This window comes from Perissodus microlepis, chromosome 23 (genome assembly GCF_051167445.1).
Source record: "Perissodus microlepis isolate ML-2025 ecotype Zambia chromosome 23, ASM5116744v1, whole genome shotgun sequence".
In the NCBI taxonomy this organism is placed as follows: domain Eukaryota; kingdom Metazoa; phylum Chordata; class Actinopteri; order Cichliformes; family Cichlidae; genus Perissodus; species Perissodus microlepis.
Window position 1 is genome coordinate 22,800,515 of NC_140482.1, and position 20,926 is coordinate 22,821,440.

General features: G+C 38.9%; 1 protein-coding gene across 1 annotated transcript in view; it reads left to right on the forward strand.

The window, feature by feature from the left end:
• The window catches only part of crfa4 (cytokine receptor family, class I receptor 4), a 56,680-nt gene that overhangs the window by 24,475 nt on the left and 11,279 nt on the right, over positions 1-20,926 (forward strand). Inside the window, exon 2 of the mRNA XM_084922597.1 lies at positions 9,117-9,226. Coding sequence (XP_084778723.1) covers positions 9,136-9,226 — 91 coding nt within the window. The 5' untranslated portion in view covers positions 9,117-9,135. The remainder of the gene's footprint in view (positions 1-9,116; positions 9,227-20,926) is intronic.

The window sequence follows — 20,926 nt, forward strand, 5'->3', positions numbered from 1 at the left end:
TATAAACAGAGCATCTGCTTCTCTTTACAGCTCCTCACTCCACCAGGGCTGTTTGGCACTTTCTGATACTGTGCAAATGTGATGTACATACTGCGGCAGTCATACAGACAACTGGACGGTCCAAAAGTTGGCCTACCTATTACTGGCTGAGGTTTTAGTAGAGTTGTGGCTGAACCACATAAAAATATATCATTAATTTTAATCTCCCCAATCAATTATAATGTTATGTTGGAATGTTGTTAAAGAGGGTCAAAAATGTTTCAACCCAGTTTGTTTTGCAGATTCTGTATAGCAGCTTTAATATAGGGAGGACACAACTTCCAGATTGTGTTGAGTAAAATCTGTTTTTTTTCTCTTTGTCAGTTTAACAGTTTCTGCCTGTCACTGTTCCCTGTCTGTTTTCTTACCTGGTTCTTCCTGACCTTGTACTTTCTCCTCACGTTCCCCTCTTTCCTCTCTCCCTCTTTGGACTGACAATCATACACAAATAGATTGTATTCAATTAGATGAAAAATTACATTAATATGAAAAAAATTCTATTAAGATCGCTAACAAAAAGTCCTCTCTCAGTGTACTTTCAACCAAAAGGCAAATAACCAAACCACATGAACATCTAATAAAAGATATAAACATTGAAACACTGATCCAACATTATTCTTGATTGACGGATCATTTGATTTTACACTTTTACCTGAATGTGGCTCCTTTTTTTGGAAAAACTTCCTTATATCCATTATGAACCTGGCTGTCTCTCTGTACACAAACACACACACGCACACACACAACAGGAGTTATAAGGTCAATGGGCATTCAGTCAGTTAGCTAGTTAGTATTCATTACAAACAGGACAGTGGTAACCAGCAGTAGGCTGCGGACAATTTAAAGTTTTAGATTTTAAATAGGCTGTATACATTTCAATGGGAGCAACAGGACAGTCAGATGTCGCTGAATTTACTACCGAGCAGGACGAATTGTAGAGTAGCAAACATTGTCGGAAAACACGTTTTCAACACTGCAGTTTACCTGGTGTAATGTTTTTCAGCTAATAAGAAACATGGCCTGACTCCTACCTAACTATATAAAGAGTAACTGAAGGTTAAATGCAGCTAATATGTCCTGTTTTAAGCCAGGCACTTACACCTCCGCTCTGCTGCGTCTCAGCCACCATCGCTCTGGCAGCAACGGGTAGGGGAGAGGCGAGCTGGAACACCCCCAAAAATGGGCTAAAATCGCCCCTGCCTTATTTCCTTATAAGGATGATGATTTGTTACACTTACATGTTTCAGTTCATCAAACAAATTTTAATTTTGGACAAAGATAAGCCAAGTAAATATAAACTGTAGTTTTTAAACGATGATTTGATTTATTAAGGGAGGGAAAAAAGCAATCTTAACGTATCTGTTTAAGGTCATGCCAAAGTCTCTCATTTGGATTTAAGTCCAGACCCGCTCATGTGTTTTGGGTCATTGTGCTGCTGCATAACCCAACTGCACTGATAGTCAGATGTAAACTCTCCTTCAGGATTTTCTGATAGAAAGCAGAATTCATGGGTCAATCAATTACAGCAAGTCACCCTGAAGCAGCAAAGCAGCCCCAGACCATCACACTACCACCACCATGTTTGACTGTTGCAATGATGTTCTTTTTATGAAATGCTGCTAGTTTTATGCAGATGTAACGGGACTCAAACCTTCCAAAAACAGATTTTGTTTCATCGTTCCACAGAATATTTTCCCAAACATCTCGGGGATCATCAAGATTTTAGCGGCAAATGTGAGATGAGCCTTTGTGATAATTTTGGTCAGCATTGAACTCCAATACTGACTGATGTTTGCTGGGTAGGGTCGTCTCCATATCTTTGAAAAACATCAGGTTTTGCAGTGAATTTAGGGCCCAGATATCCAAGTTCTGTAATAGAGTTGGATATTCTCTAAGGGCACATTAGCAGTCAATGGCACATTGTAACTTGTAATAATTTATTTTCACTTGAAACTGGTGTCTACTTTGAAGCACAAAGCAGCAGCATCAAAGAGCTTTTCTGTAGTTCGGGAGCATGAATGAAGAGCAGTGGACATTCCTCAGTTTGTGCAGGACCTCTAAGGCTAAACCCCAAACAGTGAGCCAGAAAAAGACCAGTTCAGAGAGTCACATGCATTGAGCTCATTTGGCACGTTTCCCTCAGGCTTTTAGATATTTTCTGCGTGACAGGAAGCTGTAAGTTAGCTAATTGCTCAGCAGTAATATGATGAAGATCGAAAGAAATCTGCTTTAGTCATAAAAAAAAAAAAAAAAGATCCATGTGACTGATTAGCTCACAGTGGACGTGAGGACTCTCTTTGCCGTCACGTTTTTTCATTGAAACTGAAATGATGCTTGTTTTTCAGTGGTAATTATAGTTCACTAGTGTGTAGTGGCAGACAGGGCAGAGATGCTGAGTCAAAAGATGTAATATTTTTTTTGGAAAGTCTCAGAGCTCATCTAGCAGCTATAAATCGACGCTCAAAAGAAAACCAAGCACAGAACAAAAAGATACAAGATGATCACAGAGAGAAGTGATATAAACTCACCACAACAAGATAAAACAATTTCACAGAAACATAAAATAACCACAAATAGTTGTTAGAGGACACTAAGAGATGCAAAGAACTAGGCAGCAAATACAAAAATGACCACAAATGAATTGAAAAACACGCAAAGAGGCACAAAATGACTTCAGAAAAATGTGAAATAACCACAAGTAAATGGAAGGAGACCACAGAGACACCAAATTACTCTAGAGGGATACATATCAGGCAAAAGGCGCAAAGGAGCTACAGAGAGACTCCCAGTGATATCAACTGACCACAACATGAAAATAAGATTAAAGAAACATTTTCAAAAAGACACTGAATAGACATAAAATGACAGCACTGAAATACAAAATGACTATAAAAATGCCAAAGACACAGAGATACAAAAGAAAATTCAGTGATATATAAAAAAACCACAATTAAATGGCAAAAGACCACAAAGAGTAAAAATTAAAGCAAACCAGCCACACAAAGTTGCAAAAGAGACACAAAATAACTGCAGAGAGACTTAAAGTGATATAAACTGACACAGCAATGCAAAAAATATTCTAGATTTTTAAAAAAGACACACAAGAGACACAAATAACTGCACAAAAATGCAAAACGATCACAAAAACTCATAAAGAAAAATGTTAACTGAAGTTCTAACGAGGTGGTGTTTTTAAACCCTAGCCAGCAAACCAACTGAACTGCCTCAAAATAAAAACACAAAGAGCTTATTTTATCACAAGTGTTAGCCCTTTAAATCCCTAAATACAGAGCATGGGGTATGATAAACATAAACATAAAATCTGAAGTGCAGTCTGAAGCTTTTAAAACAAGTGTTTGGCTTTTTTTTTGGTAGGTGAGATGTTTGGTGAGGGACGCCGAGGGATTAGAAACCGAGACTTCTTTGTGCTTTTTGAGGCGGTCGTGTTGCGCCTTGTGGCGTGTCAGGGTGAGCCGAGGCTGCCAGATAAAACCCAACAAGGCCTCGCAGTAATCCTGTGAGATCAAGGCGGGGATTATTCGCTGTGATTGTTGTCTTAGAGCTGGAGGATGGAGCTGAGCTGCTGCTATTGTTGCTGTTTGCATGTCAGTTCTGTCATCTTTGCCTTTATAAGACCAGACTTTAAAGGCCCTAAGCCCCCGTGTGGCTTCATTAATGTCACACACGCAGTCATGATGAGGGAGGCTGACAGATTTATTTATACTGTTTTCTCCTGTTGTTTCATGTCTCCTGTTGCTAATGCAGGTTCATGCCCATACAGTTGTCAGCAACAGGACGGCCCAGAAATTCAGTCCAAGCTTAAAGCAATAATCAGCTACATGTAAGGGTCAGCTATGAGCAGTAAAAGAAAGGCAGAGGGAGGTGGATAACATGGAAAGAAGGAAGGCAAGCTTGAATGTGACAGGTAAAAGGATTTAAACAAAGTAATAAAAAGAAATAAGGAGATGGGGTGAAAGCAAATGAAGTAAAAGTACATAAGGGCAGATGAACAGGAGAAGTAAACAGTGTAAACAATATAGGTGTAAGAAGGAAGGTAAGAAAAAAACACTGAGAAAAGAAATGGATCCAAAAGATCAGAATAAAATTAGGGACACAAGGAAAAAGCAAAGAACAAACTAAGATTAAAATATGGATATATGGTATGAAGGAAAAGTATAAAGTAGGCATTAATGAAATGAGAAAAACACGATATGAAAGGAGCAAAAGGAGACATGGAGTGGAAATCTGGAACGTGTTAGGAAAATCAAGAAGAAAAACATGACAAAGAAAAAAACTAAAGAAAGAAAAGTTAAAATGGATGAAAGACAAACAAGTGGTGGTAGAAGTAGTAGAGGTGATGGAACCTCAGACTCCTGGGTGAAAGCCTCATGTAGGCCTAATGCCACTGCATCCACCTGCTGAGGGGAACTTCGTGGTTTTTTCTACAATTTGCAAAGAGAAATAAACTTCACAGTCAGTGCAGGTAATCAGAAATGAAGAGGCTTGTAGTTGTTTGACAGGTAACTGTCACTTCTGAAATATTGTCGGTGGCCAGGCCAGGAACCACATTTAGACCCTGCAAAGTTCCCGAGCTCCTGGAAAAATCTGTTTATGGTCACTTTAGCTGATTCTAGGAAGCTGCAGCTGAGTAGTCCCCAATAGTTCCTGAGTGCCAAGAAAATCCAGCATTCAAACAGCTTATTAGTGACTTTAGACTACAAGCCTTTGGTTTTCCTACTGAAGACCCTCATTCTCAATAGAAAGACATAGATATGACAGAAAACGTTTATCTTCTATTTGCCCCTCGATCACAGCACGTCTTGAGAATGACTTATGTTTTTACCTCTGCAGAGAAAACCACCAAAACATATCAATAAGTCCACTCTCCTGATCCTTCAGCAGTGTGTGTAAATGTGCATCTATGACGTCTTGCACATGCTCAGTAGGTTCTGAGGAAACAGTTCAGTGGAGTAAGCTGATTAAAGAAATGAGCTTTGAGCAGACCCTCTAATATCTGATATCGTTGATGTTATCGAACACAGCAACCTAAAGGTCAGTGTCACGGCAACGATATGTTCTGATAAAAAAAAAATCATGTTTTGTGAGGGGACAGGTCTAAATACTGCAGCACTTTATTTCTAGAAACATCAAAGTCCCTCCAACAGTGTTTTAATCTTTCCATCCAGATGGTTTGACTAGTCTCTGGGGATTCTGGTGACAGTAAGTACTATTAAACCACTTTGTGGGTCGTGCAAACATTGCAGGGTAATTCACTTTTCGAAAGATAAATAAGATCTGATGTAAGCTGGAGCGAATGAGCATCAGCATTTGTTAGAGTTACAGAGGAGAACAAAAGACAGCAACTTGGAAATCATCCAGAATTTGAAAGCGAATTTACACCAAGTTTTTCTTTTTTTAATGTTCAGAAGATGTGTTTGTAATGCATCTTTAACTATTTGGAGTCATATTTAAGCCTAAGTTAAGAAGTCCGCTGACTTTAAGTCATGTAATATTGGCTGTGGGAAAATGAACCCATCAGACTGAGCCGTAAAAGAAGAAATTGTCAGTATCTTACCTTACACATGGGCAAAAATCCCTCAAATTTCAAAACAGTGCCAATATTTTAGACTTAATATCCAAAAACATGTCCAATATCTGTTCTGTCAAGGTTGTTTTGTCAGTTTAGTGGGTAGTCCAGCTTTCAAATGCTAATTTGAAACAACCAATTTTGGATTTTACAGACCAAGGTCTAGTGCCCAGACTTTGACTTTATTTCTCTAAAAAATAAGTACAGCTTCAGCAACTCTTTCTGGCTTACAAACAAAGTTACTAAGTCACCACTAAGTAGCTCAGAGATCTGCAGTTTCTTGATGGTTTTCACAGACAGCATAATATCAATCTGCATACATTTTCATTGCTATGCAGACGATACCCATCTTAACACACAAAAATTAGTTATTAAACTACAGGAATGTCTTAAAGACATAAGACTTGGAAGACTTCTAATTTCCTGTTTCTAAATTCAGGCAAATTTGAAGTTTTTATACTCAGCCCTAAAATCTTAGAAATATGGTATCCAACCAGATGCCTACTCTGGCTCCCAGTAACACTGTGAAGAATCTTAGAGTCATTTTTGACCAGAATATGTCCTTCACTTTTCATATTAAACAAATATGCACACTGAAGGATATACTCTTGCTTTCCATGATGCACTAACCATTTCTTCTTCGCTAAACTCTTTTCATTCTCTACATTGTGTACACCACTCTGCAATTATTAGTTATTAGTAAACTTTGGGCCTCTCTCCTCTAGTTTGCCTTTTCTCCAATCTCTCTTTGCTCACTTTCCTTTCCTCTCACCATGTGGCTGCCCTTCTCTGAGCCTGCTTCTGCTGGGGCTTTCTTCATTTTAAAAGACTTCTCTCATCGTAGCCAAGTGGTTGGTTGTAGGAGGTTGTGTGATTTGGGGATTTATTTCTAGGGTATTTACCTGACAATATAAAGTACTTTGAGATGAATTGTTGTGAATTGGCACTATAGAAATGAAAATGAATTCAACTGATTTGAATTACCAATTCCTCTTGTTTTCTGCCCTCTGGCTCCATGTACATGTTAGCACTGGGTCTTGGTCTGTCAGAAATGTTGATTCCATACAAGTTAGTTCACAGCCTCAGATCCTTCGGTGGGTCCTTCAAAATGTCACAATGCAGTCATGGAAAAAAACTACGTGCCATGCTTAAGTAGCTTATAGAGCCACCTTTAACAGCAAAAACTTGAAGTAATGATACAGAAGTCAAAATAAAATGATAGTAACATAGTAGTACAAGTACTATAATAATAGCTGGCAGATGCCTCTCTGCCAGGTCACACAGGTATAATTCAATTATAGTTGGTGATAACATATGGTCTGTTAGAGAAGGTGCTTCACTCCTAACCACTATCTGCAGTAAGTGGTGCAGAGGGTGGCCAGGATTATCCACGGTGGATAACAGTTTGGTCAGTGACCTCCCCACCTCAACTTCAAAAGTTTTCAGTCTTCAATCAATCACAGAGCCAGCCTTCCTAATCAGTTTATTCAGTCCATATGTGTCACCAGCTCTAATGCTGCTTCTCCAGCAGATCACAACAAAGTACATTGAGCTCACCACAGCTGAGTGATAGAAAGTCTCCAGCATTTTGCTGCACACATTGAAGGATCTCCAGAGGATACGGGGCTTTACAGCCTCATTTTGTATACATTTTGGTCCAACTGTTCAGCCTTATGTTAACATGCATGCCACAGTACTTGCACTCCTCCACCACATTAACATCCTGATCACATTTATATGCAGATGATTCCTCCTCGACCACTTCATGGTGCTCTCTTTCTCCTGCCCATCGCTAATACGTCCAACTAATGCCGAATAGTCAGACTATTTCTGTAGGTAGTATGACCCAGTTATACAAAGTGAACAGGAATGCAGACAGCATCACCTATACTGCACATGACCAAATAAGAGTGAACTGTTTTCTGTATGAGTTTAACAGTATCTCACTTTATTGTTGTCTGTATGTAATTTTTTATGCACAGCTTGCTTAAAGTTGCACCAGAAGAATCAGGTCCGGCTGAAGTATGGACTTTGGCTGAGCCGTTACAACACCTTGATTCATTTTTTTTCAGCCATTCTGTTGGAGATTTGCTGCTGTTCTTGGGTTTATTGTCCTGTTCCATGACCAAGTTTTCAAGCTTTAGCTGGTGGTCCTTACAGATGTCCTTACATTTGACTCTAAAATAGTTTGGTATATAGAGGAGTTTATGGTCAGTTCAGTGACTGCAAGGTGTCCTGTGTTTGGTTTTCTCCAAAAGCGGTGCTGTGTGAACAAACATCTCCATTTTGGTCTTGTCTCTCCAAAATATATTGTTAAAGAAGTGTTGTGGTTTGTTCAGATGCAACTTTGTGAACCTAAACCATGCTACCCTGTTCTTTTTAGATAGAAGAGGTTTTATCCTGAAAACTATTCCAAACAAGTGATGCTTGTTTAGTCTTTTTTTAACTGTTCTGTCATCGACTTGAACATTTCCCATCCCAGCTGAGGCCTGTAGAGTCTGAGTTGGGTTTTTGGCTTTTCTCTGTGCATTTCACATTCGGATATTGGGCTTAATTTGCTGGCATGTCTTCTCCTGGGAATCTTGTGGCATTGTGTTACCAAACAGCTAAATGCTACACATTAGCAAATGGCTAAAGCATCTGCTTTTACAGTTAGTCACTGCATAGAATGCTAAAAAGTAACTTGCATTTATAATGATTAAAAAGGGACAATTTTTCTTATAAATTCCATTTAAAAATATGTGGATAAAAAGTTAATTCTATGATTACTGAGTATTTTGAGTGCTGTGTTACATCTCATTCAGTTAAATGGTCAAAAAATAGATGAGGACATCCTTTTTGGATAATTTAATGAGCAAAACCTGTCTGTTTGCTATTTAGTTTTAAATTTTTATTACAAGTCCATTTCAGTTAAATTAATTTAATTATTATGACATTCCAGTTTGGGCATTCATGGACTTCCATACCAATGGACAGTGTTTTTCCCTGTTGTTTTATTGTTGTGTAACATGCACCAAGGCAGATTTTGTTTTCTGCTCCTTCTGCAAACGCGTGGAAGATTGTCAACACTGGGAGGTAAACAGATAAATCTAAATGAGTTTTTTCTCCTATACGTTTATTAATTCATTGGAAGAAGTTGTAATTTGAGGAATGCATGAAGTTTTTAATGGGAATCTGGTGAGGCGGCGGTGTTGTTCAGGACTGATTTGATGGGAGAAAGGAGGAAGTGAGGGGGGGGGGGTCATCCCTTGTGATGTGTCTCATGACTGGAGGAGGCAAAGCTGTTGTGTTTGGACTTGAGGAGCTGCAGGGTGAACCCACTGATGCCCCTTAAAATTGAACATGTGACTCTTAGACAAGTGGACACTTAGATAGACTTCACTGTTATCAGATGGAAACTAAACTTTCTCGCAGTAAGTGCATTAGGAGCATTAGGTGTTTAGTGGGTCTTTTCCCCAGCTCATATTTGAATGTTTATTTGTGTTGATAGGTTAACAGAGGGCTCTGAGATGTTGTGGCTGCTGCTCTGTCTGCTTCCTCCTGTGAGTTACGGCAGGATCGTCGCCCAGAACAACGCTCACACTGAAAGACACAACCATGGTGAGTCTGAGAGCAAATGATTTACAAGTGATTTACAAAATATTTATTTAATGCCCAGGTTTTCTTTTTTTTTCAAAACTGTTTGCTCATCTGTGCTGATGTCACACCAGATGGTCCCTCTCCTCTTTAGCCTGGAGGCCACAGGATACATGAGCTTCAAAAAGTGTCTCAGACTCTGATTGGTCAGACCCGCACCACTTGGCCTCAGGCCATCTTAAACGAGCTCAGACTCATTGAAGAAGATGTTTTTGGGTCCATTTTTTTCCTTACACGGTAGAGTTTTAACTTAATGAGCTGTGTTTACTGCTGACAGTTTTGCCTTTAGAGGTGTTCCTGAGTTCATGCAGTAATCTCCACCACAGAATCAGCTCTGTTTTTAAGGCAGTGCTGCCGGAGGGGCCTGAACTCCACCAACATTTAATGATGGTCTGCAGGCTCGTGTTTTCTTTACAGAGATTTTACAGACTCTCTGAATCTTTTAATTACATTATCCTTCCTTATATTTACTTTTGAAAAGCACTGTCATTATTTTGGGAGGAATTTTGTTCAACTGTCTTGTCTGTTTGCAGTCAGAGAGCACAGCTATCCCTAAAGGGCAATGGCTGTACTAAAGCTTTGATCTTTATTATGTTTTTGTTTTTTTTTACAGTATGATGATGCCAGCCTCTTATTGCATCATTGTGACATTGCAGGGAATCATATTGAAAAAATACAAAGTGTGTTGTACAGTTCTCTTTATGTCCTTTCATATGATATATCACTTAATATGGTTTCTTGAAATTTTTTTTCAACTTTGATCTTGGGCGCTAACGATGAAGGACAAGGTGAAATACTTAACCTACCTAGCTTCTCATGTCGGCAAAGGTCTATTATGCTGTTGTTTGAAGTTTGAAGATGATCGGTAAAAAATTGTGGGTAATATAAACTTTTTACAGATTTTCATATTTGGTGTGACCTTGATCCAGTTTTCACCTAAATGAGATCAGTTCAAGCTGTTATTGGTACCTATCATCACACAATTTGAAAATGATATCTTGAAAACTGTGGAGCCTAGACGGGTAGCAAGCAGACAACCAGACAGAACCGATAACATACTCCCTCCCTTTGGGGAGGGAATAACTGTTAACAGGGCAGTCCATCAGCTTTGTTCAAGATTACTGAGTTCATGTCTTTAAACAATTTAAATCGCACAGAGAGTCCCGTAATGGGCACTTTCAATCAGCTTGATAAGTTTCCAGTTAATTTTTTGCGGTAACCTTCACATCGGAGTCAGTGTGAACATTTAAAAATAAACTCAGAACAGCAGAAGCTTTGTCTGACGGGATCAGCCTCAGACGGCTGCCAGCTGAGTTTGACAATTTCTTTCCGCTCAGATGGACATGTCGGCAGCTCATCGATACCTCAGCTGGAGAGGCAGGATGACTCACAAACCTGATGGCTGCTCATGTTTCAGAGCATCACACGGGTTTATCTCTAGGCCTGCACAAACACGCTTTGTCTGTGTCTTTCTGATCTGATTTTTGAGTGATGTTTAGGTGAGAATTCATGATTGTGTTTGAAGATATGCACAGCACAATAAGAGATTATCTCATGGCCGCAATTTGAGTTACAAAATTGTGCTTCAGCTTTTATAATGTGTTGAATAACTTACTTTTCATTGAGGAAGAAGAGATATCCTTCCAAGGCTACACTGAGTGAATAATTCAACACTGCAATTCCAGTATGTATGCCCTGGTGTATTTATCGAAAACAAAATGCCTTAGGAGACAAAAAGACAAAAGACGGCAGCAAACGAAAACTTCAGTTCTGTGGAACAAACCAGCTCTGCTCAAATAATTACATTTCCATGTTTTGGCTTATTTCTTTATTGGCTTTTTGGAGGGAGAAGTGTTCATATATGGATGAGAGGGTGCAGTGTTATCAGCAGCAAAACAGTTTTTAGCCACGCATGTAACCAGTCTCAGTTACACAAGCCTAGAGACCAGTCAGCGATCCCTCAGGAACCATCAACTGCAGTCTCTCACAGTTTTACCACCGGTTGGTGAGTAGCTTGCAAGTGTTTGCAGACAAATCTGCAACTTTCATGCAAACCACAAGCAACCCTGGCAATCTGCTACCAACCAAAGCAACTACAAAAGCAGTATTTTCTAATTCGCAGGAATGAGAGTTGTTTGTCTACTGCTTCCTCGGTTAGTTAGTTAATGTCTTTCTTTGACTTTGGTGTTTTGATGGGTTCGTTTGCATCTGAACTAATTTGAAGAAATGCCCAAGGCACACACAGTATGGAGGTACAGCTGCATGAATAATCAAATTTAGCTTCCCACGATAACCGATAATGATAATTTAATGATCAACTTATTTTGAAAACGCGTGCTTGGCCAAGGGAACAGAAAGCAATAGCAAATCAAGCACTTGCTGAATCACCACCTGATTGCATTTGCCAATCACAGCTGTTTCCAAAGGCACTTGACAGCAGTGATGTACTGCAGATAACGTAACCCATAGGTCATGACGTGTCACTGCTATGCCCTGTGGGTAACCTTTATAGTTGAGGCTTGGGTTTTCATTGACTACTTAGTCTTCAACCCTTGAGTTCTCATTTATCTTCACCACAAGTTTCTGTGTGTGTTTTTATGACATTAATTACTCTCATTAATTAATCTCATCCTTCAGTTTAAAGTTCATTCTTGTCCCTGTTTAGTTGTTCCCTGACTTCCTGTTTTGATATTGGTTTTCCTGTCTGTTTGTTCTTCGTGGTGTTGTTTTACTTCTCTCCTCTTCTCTGATTGTCCTGATTATGTTTGCTGCATCTTGTCAACCATTACCTGATTACCCTGTGTGTCTATAAATAATGCTGGCTTCCCTTTGTCCTCCCTTGTGCTTTTGAAGCTTTTGGATTCTGCTTGCCTCTTCAAGCTATTAACATTTTGTTTGGATCCATTAAAAGGTCTATTAAAAGGTCCATTGTCAATTCGTTTCATGAGTCTGCATTTGGGTCCTCAGTCTCTGAGTCATGATAGTCAACGGGGTTACCTAGGCAACTGGAATGTCCACTAGTGACCAACTGTCTACGAGGGGATGTTTACAGAAGAAACCACACAGCGCTGTCTTCTTCCATGCTTCTCTTTTGATACTGTGTGCATAGATTAAAAAAAAAAAGCCCTACACTGCACACTTGCTGGATGGACTCCCCGTACCAGCACAGCAAGCATTATTTGTTAGATAATTCCACTTAAAATGCTCCAAAAAGCACTAATAGCACAAACACAATCCAAAGGTCCAGTTCAGTAAATGCAATTACTCCAATTACTCCCCTCCCGTCCCCCACACACACACACTGTTTTTATGAATGTGGAAATTATCCATATGGAGAGCAAAGCCTTATATTTTTTATATCGCGCTGTAAACAAGTTCATTTTTGCTGTAAAGCTGGTCAATTTAATGTGGGAGTCTTTGGGGATTGAGTCACTTCTGGAGCCAGCCTCGAGTGACCATTAAGCACAGGTTTCACTTTTCAGTCCTGCACACTGGTGCTTGGTGACAACAGCTAATTTGCAGCCTTTATCTTGAGTCCCCTGCAGAGATTTTCTCTTGCTCCCTCTCAGTGACTGTACCTGCTCTGAACCGCAGACTTGGTCATTTTCAGTAACAGGAGTGGCTTGCTTCAATCAGAATCAAGTAATATGGCAAGTTGCGAACTTTAAGTTTAATTTTGAACTCTTGCTGTATGACTCACATGCTTTCTCTTGTCATTTAGCTCACTGATAAATATCCTGACATTTTCCTTCAGAAATCACAGGCTTAATTGACTGACTCCTGGCTCAGAAACAGCAGTATAGGTTCACGCAGGAAGTGTTTATAGACATTTTGTTTTTTGCACAGCTAATATCCCAGGAAGTTTACGAGTAAACCTTTTTATAGTCTTTCTTTTTTATGACATATGGCTGAAATCTTATTCTCCCTTTCAAACTTTAGCTGTGAAACACTTCTGACCCTGCAGTGTTATCAGCCTTCTGTGATTTGTCTGGCTTTGTTCTACTCGGACGACTGTTTGTGCATTTGACAACGAAAACGGTTTTGACAAATGTCAGAACAAATTAGTTTGATGTCTTCAGTGTGTGTGTGTGTGTGTGTGTGTGTGTGTGTAACTGGCATTCAATAAATCAGTGTGGCTGGACATGGTATTTGCTTTATTTCATATCCAGATGTCTGCTTTTGTTTTGACATTTACGGGAGGCTCAGCCATTAGTTCGTTCAGAAAAATGCTAAAAAGCTGCGACTGCCTGTGCCAGACAGCAGGACCTGCTTCTGATCAACAGCAGGAGCATCTTTTTATGTTTATGTTTTGCATCATTTCACCAAGAATTACAATCTGGAAAAAATAGATGGTTTTTATATATAGACATCTGTTTCTAAAATTGTAAAAGTCATATGGCACAGAGAGAAAAAAAACTATATATGTATATATATATATATATATATATATGTGTGTGTGTGTGTGTGTGTGTGTGTGTGTGTGTGTGTGTGTGTGTGTGGGCAATCCACTGGTTGCCAGTTTGAGTCCCAGTTCAGATGCTGTTGTGTCCTGTAAAAATAAGCACTATAAGCAGTACTGTGCAAAAGCCTTGACCAATAATTTCTTTATAAATTGCTAGGGAAATGGAGCATTTGAGATCATAGTATGAACCATCAGGAAAAGAAAATTAATCGAAGAATTTTTATTTCTTTCAACCCTCCTACACTCCGTGCACAGATGTCTGAGGGATCTTCTAGAAATGGCCATGCTATTTTTGCAGGGAAGTGATCGGTCAACACGAGGTGATTTTCTACCTGTTGATCTCTAATCTGGAGCATAACCTCCTCCAGAGCAGATCAGGTCTGCAGCATAAGTTACCATGGAGATGCACCCAGTAAGGTGTGAACTGCCTTTGTAACGCTGAAAACCCAGGATTAACCCTGAAGTTCCCAGGATAAACCCAAATCCTGCTTCGAAGCGCAGACCTCAGGTCATCACGTCTCTGATGCACTTTGCTTCGAATCATTTCAGGAGAGAATTTCGTCTGTTCTGTTATTTTGAAAATTGACTTGATGCTCTCTGGTAATACTTTGTCTGACTTCCTGACCTCCTTCTCTGCTCTGTGCAGATTGAGAGGGCTTGAAGGTTTCCATCAAAAATAAATTTAGCACTTGTTTTTAACGACACTGGTGCAGAGCCAGTTCTGGTACACTTCAATAATCATGTTATATTCCGGTTGTATCATGTAAATACGAGGCTGGTCCTTTGAAATCTCTTCATATCTTCATATATTAAACTAGGTCACTCTAAGAATTGCCTTCTTTCTTTTCTCTCCTTCTGTTGGTGCAATTAAAGCCGGATATCATTCTTTGTGAAAAATTTAATTGCAAGCACTGCTGTGCATCTGCAGGTAGAAATTTGTCCAGCATTATTGGTGCCCAGAGTGCGTTCCTTAGCTGATGTATTTCTGAGAAGTGTTGGTTTTTCATGAGAAAGTCCCTGCAGCGTGGCTCCCTGAGCTTCTTACAGCAAACACAAAGCCTTTGTTTCCCTGCTGCTCGCAGACTGAAGCGCCACGAATTCTCAGATGGATTACTGCTCGCCTCCCACAGCGTCATCTCAACGGGCAAGCAGTATTTCATTACATTAATCACCACACTGAGGCCCTGCTTTAACATGATAACACAGACATGAGGTGTGCCTGATTTTGCTGCTCTGAAGCAGTTGGTCATGGATAACTGTTCAAGATTCACACGTCGGGTACACAGTAACAATTGCTGACTTGTTTATGCAGCGTCTGTCTGGATACAGGTGAAGCTTAAAAGTTAGGGGTGTGGTCACTGTGTTTCAGAGGTGGATGGAGGCACAGGTGGCTGTAGCTGCTTTGTCTGCAAGAATCAAATTCAGTAACTGAAGTGTTTGTGCTGCTGGCAGGGGTGTGCCTAGAGGGAGCCCCTGTAGTGCCCCCCACCAATGTCAATGGAACAGAGTACTATTAATCTTATATTGCTCAACACCAGAGCAGTTGGAGTGTAACTGAGTACATTTACTCGAGTACTAGTTTCATGTACTTGTATTTAATTTACGTATTTTTTCGTTATGCTTTGCTTTTACTCCATTATACTTTCACAAATTTCTAGCACCTATCATTAATTCAGGTGTGCAGAGCTTTCTAATTTTTTTGTTTGATACAAATATTTTCTTAAAAATGATTAAACATCAGCATCTTATTATTCTGAAGATTAATTTTACTGTCATAGATCAAGGTGGAACATTAAAGAGACGTGTACACATCAATAAATGAATAATAATAATTATAGCTTAATAAAATGTCTATATATTATGTATATAATATTCTGAAAATGGTCATTTTACATAAGTAGAATGCTCTGTATAGCTATCTCGATACATTGACATTTATTTTAATCTCACAAGACAAATTACTTTGATTCAACAGCTTGTTTACTTTTAAGCTATTTAAGTAGGATTGTAACTTTTACACAAGTAAAAAGTCTAAATATGTTTTTTCCACTTTGCAAAACATTTGCCCAACACAAAATTATATTTAAAGTCTTGTGCAGCTCCACGTTTCATGTAATAAATCTTTAACAGGACACAGCAGTTACTCGTTAGCAGGTATCTCAGTCTGTGTGTTGCACTCATACATTTTATACATTAGCTGATAATTGAGTACTTCATCTCTCTCATCCATCAGAGAAGTTACTTTTCTTCTAGTTACAAACTTCAATCTGCTGTTTGTGTGCATCCGTTACTATCAGAGCTTTGATTATTATTTAACAGCACTGTGACTGCAGAAACCTTTCATACACAACCTCTAATCCTGTATTAAAGAATCTGTGCAGTACACTTTGAATTTTTGCAATTATAAAACTGTGATGTACTCGGGTTGTTTGGAGGCAGGGGATTTCTGCCTCACTGCTTCATTAAACAAAAAGTAGGCGCCTAAAATAAAAAAGCTATAAACTCAGTTAATTCCTAGAGTGCTCAGAGCTCAGTGCCACCTCATCGCCTGGATGATGCCGTTGATCTTTTCTTTTTTTCAAAATTTATAACAAACAGCATGCTGTCTGTGCAGACAGGACCGCTCTCCCTCTGCTTTCAGACGCCAATCAATTTTCCAGCGCTGCTTTAAATCACAGTCATGGGACTAACAGTCTATCAGATAGAGATGGGCTGGATAATTGTGTGTGTGTGTGTGTTTGAGGTAGAAACTGATGAAATTAGAGAATGGATTTTGTCGAGGTGAAGCAGAGGAGAGATGACAGCTGGATAATTGATTTTCCTCCCTGTTGTTTCCCACTTTATGTATGTGGGGTGTGTGTGAGTGTGAGATCTAGCAGTCACAGCCTTTTCATTAGATGCTTGTTTACTGGGACGAAAGATTTGATTTTCTCTCCAGCAGTTCGCACGTGTTGGCACCGAAGCTGCTTCAGCCGGTTAGTTTCAGCAATGCGAGTTTGCCAAAAACGGCTCAGGAGATACCGAAAACAAAGTGGTGAACAATTTTTTAGCAAGTTTTCCTTCCTGTGTAGATTATGATAAGAAACGTGGGGTTTAATTTCCGTCTTTTATTAGATGCAAAATGTCTTAAGGTGCAGAAATAATAGCTGGGATGTTTGCCCACAGCATGTGGCAGAGATACAGAGACCCTGCAGGTATTGTTTAATGATTTAACATGATTTAATAGTTTGTGTGTAATAAAGGCAAAGTTGACACACTGCTGTGCTCCCACAGTGTTTTATTAATAACTACCATGCTGTGTTGTCATATAAAATATGTTTACAATACATTAGGTTTTTGTCCTAAGTCACCACCTCACTAGTCTCCCTCTCCTTGTTGCTGTTCTTAAGCTGGGCTGAGACAGTATAAATAAACACAAGAATAGAAAGGAAATGAATAGATGTGACCCAACATAGACAGGTTTACACAAGTGATCAGATCAAATCAGCTTTAAAAGGTTCACTTGTCCCACACTTAGATTAAATTAAAGCAAGAAAACAATACATTTTTCATTTATGAGATTCTTTTATTCTGTTATTTTTATTTTATTTTTTTTAAATAGAAAAGGAAAAAATGTCTCTATATACACATTGATGGACAGAAGTTTCATGGAATGTCATAGTAATTTTTGAGTTTTAATGATTTCTTTGGGTGGAATGATTGCACGCATACATCTTTAATGAATTAAAAAAACAAGCACTGGGTGCTCAAGTCTGAACTTATTTTAGATTTTTTTTCTAATCCACACAGGGTCAAAAGCCATATGGCTGGATATTTGACCCCTCTTCTTGGCAGAATTGGTAGCATTAGCTTAAATTGGTTGGTTTTCTGGCACAGACCTGGGTTTAAAGCACGGTACACAAAATGTCAATATAGATGGTGTTGAGGATTTGGGAAGTTCATTCCAGAAGGTTAATCTTAGCCTGCTTCATCCACTCAAAAAACAGATTTGATCTGTTTTTCTTTTGTTTTGTTTTTGGTCAATGGTCAATGGTAACTTTATTGTCCCCAGTGGGAAATTGATTTTCAGTCTGTTCATACAGAGAGACAAAAACAAACAAACACAACACAAAGCCCAGAGAAAACAGCCCAAATTTTTCATAAAAAAATGCAAATGTGCAATGGCAACAACCCTTATGGTTTAGTATTATTAACCGTGATTATAGCAGCAGGTACAAAAGACACGCTATGTCTCTTTGTCTTCACTGGAGGCACTTTATACCCACGACCGGAGGGAAGCAGCTGAAAATCATTAAAGAGAGGATGGTCTGAGCATAACATGACAGAGGTCGCCTTCCTCAGCACCTGCCTGTTATAAAAGTCCACAAGTTGGACCTGAGACCTCCCTGAAATCTGACCAGCCACTTTAACCAGATTGCTAAGTCTGGCCTTATTGTTAAAAGACATATTACCATACCAAGCAATGATGCAGAACAAATAAAACAGATTCAATAAAACTTTTGTAAAAAAAAAAAAGGGTCATCATTTCAGAAGAAACGTTAAAACCCAATCTCCTTAAAAAGTAGTCTTTGTTGAACCTTTTTCACTGTAGCAGCAAGATGTGGCTCAAAGGACAGAGTCTTATCAAGAACAACCCCCAAATACTTATAACTGTCCACCAGTTCAATGGCTGCACCATTTACCACTGTTAGCACAGGATGGGGGGATGACTTCCTGAAGTCAATAACCATGTCCTTGGTTTTCAAGGTGTTGATCATTAAAAATGACTGATCACACCAAGAAGCAAACTCATCCACAACAGGCCCATGGGAATCCTCTTCACCATGAAGGAGGCTTACCATGACTGTGTATCTGTAATGAGATGCCTGTTAGCCTGTGTACTGCGACATTCATTACTGTACAAAATATATAGTAAAGTGGAGAGGCAGCAACCCTGTGGTGAAGCAGTAGAAGAGTTCAGCTGTTTGGAAAAACAGCCGTTTACTCTCACACACCGAGATCTGTCAGCTAAAAAGTCTAAAATCCAGCCAACAAGATTAAAATCAAGTTTAAACTGGTCAAGAAGTTCATCAGCTAAGCTATGTGGCTGGATAGTATTAAAAGCTGAAGAAAAAACAATAAATGAGAGCTAAGCATGATGCTTTGGCACCATCAAGATGGCAATATAGGAAATTTAACCACTGCATTATCAACACCCCTACAAGGCCTGTATGCAAATTGTAGTGGGCCAATAAGCTTTTCTACCTGCTGCAGGATCTCCTTCCTGATAATTTATTCAAAAGACTTCATCACTAAAGATGTTAAAGTCACGGGCCTAAAATCATTTAATGATGTAGGTTTTGTGGTCTTAGCGACTGGAGAAATAATTGATTTTTTCCATACCTCGGGAAACCTTTTGTTGCTGAAGTGATAAAAGAAAGATATAAGAAAAAACACTGCATAGTTGCTCAGCACATGTTTTAAGCACCTGGCCACATATTTGTTTTTGTTTTGTTTTTTTCTAAATCATTGTTCTGCTTGAGACGTTTTGACGATCTAGCTGTTGATTTGAGGTGAAGCTGAAGAATTTGGAGGTAGTCCTCCTTCCTGATTTTTTCATCCAGTTTATGTAATATGCTAGTACAACTGTCAGCAAAACAGCGCCATAGCATGATGCTACCACCACCATACTTGCCAGATGGTACAGTGTTTACATACCTCTATCTACCAATATACCTCTTGTCGTTGTGGCCAGGCGGCTCAAACTTTCTCTTGTCTGACCACAAAACTTTTCTCCAGAAGGCATTTGGCTTGTCCATGTGGGCAGCTGCAAATTTCAGTCAAACTTTAAGGTGTTGCAAAAAAGTTACAGATACAAATTCTTGAAATGTTGAACTGATCATCTTGGAATTTCCAGTTGTTTACAAAATGGCTCCAAGAGACATTCCTAACCTGTGTAAATCTGCAAATCTTAATCTAAGTTCCTTGAATTTTCCCATTGTTCTGAGTGTTAGTCAGTCCAGTGATTGCTGTTAATTAGTGCTGTTGTGCTGAACAATGAAGCAACCACGTGTAGTCAATAATGATCGCTAATAAGAAGTTAATACACCTTAAAAAGTTAAAAGACTCTGCAGAACCCTCAGCATCACTGAAAGATTTAAGTGAGTATATATTTGAGTCTGTATGTATAACTCTGTAGATTAGAGAATTCCAAAATAAATTCAAAATTGTGAATTGAAACTACAACTACAACGTTGTTTTTTTTTCAGAAATATAAATGAATCCATAAATATTTATATATCATTCAACTGATATGTTCATTCATTTATTTTAATTATTTCTGAACATTTATTTATTTATCAATACATTTTTTTCCTGCCTCCTTTTTGGTGCAGGGTGTTTTTTGACACTCGCCAACTGTTCACGTGTGGCTGATGAGTGCTCGATTGATTTGTCTGCCCCTGTTTTCGGCCAGTTGTTTTTCTGTGCAAGAGTGTCATGCTTTAGAGAGCACTGTGTTTGTATTCAGTGTGAGTCTCCAAAATCCCTGCTGTGCCTGAAGAAGAGCCGATTGATCAAAGAGTTACTGTGGAGCACAGCTGTATGCCCACTTTGTCTCTGTCTTTTGTATTTAATTTGAAAGGAATTGAATTATCATCAGTCTGCTCTCAATAAATCATAAAAAAGAGAGGACGTGTTTTTAGAAATGATTGCAATAGTTTTCAGTTTGCTGCAGTCATGTGGGCCATGTTTGCTTCAGTTGTCCTACTTCTTGATTAACATACTTTAAAAAGACAAAAGCATCACTTAAATCTACAAAACAAAAAGTAAAAGCTTCCTGAGTTCTTTATGAATCTTGTGCACATTTCATTTCTACAAATGTTTCTTTAACCTGTTTCTTAACCTGGATAATAGTTAGCATAATCATCAATGATTTTTGCACCACAGCTGCTATTTCTTATTGTGTGTCATACATACAAGTTTAAAACAATGAAGGTCACTGTATATACAGGTGTTCATTGTGAGTAAAATTTCAGGTTTCAGACACTCAGGTTCAGTTTTTTTCTACTCTTGGCTGTGTATGATATCACAGGCACAAATGTGGCCAAATATTTCAAACTGACAGACAGCCAGTCAAATGAATGTTAGGTCAAAGATGACCTTAAAGAGGAAGTAGCTAAAATGGTTTGTAACAGACAGAATGAATTAAACTGAGGGGCTTG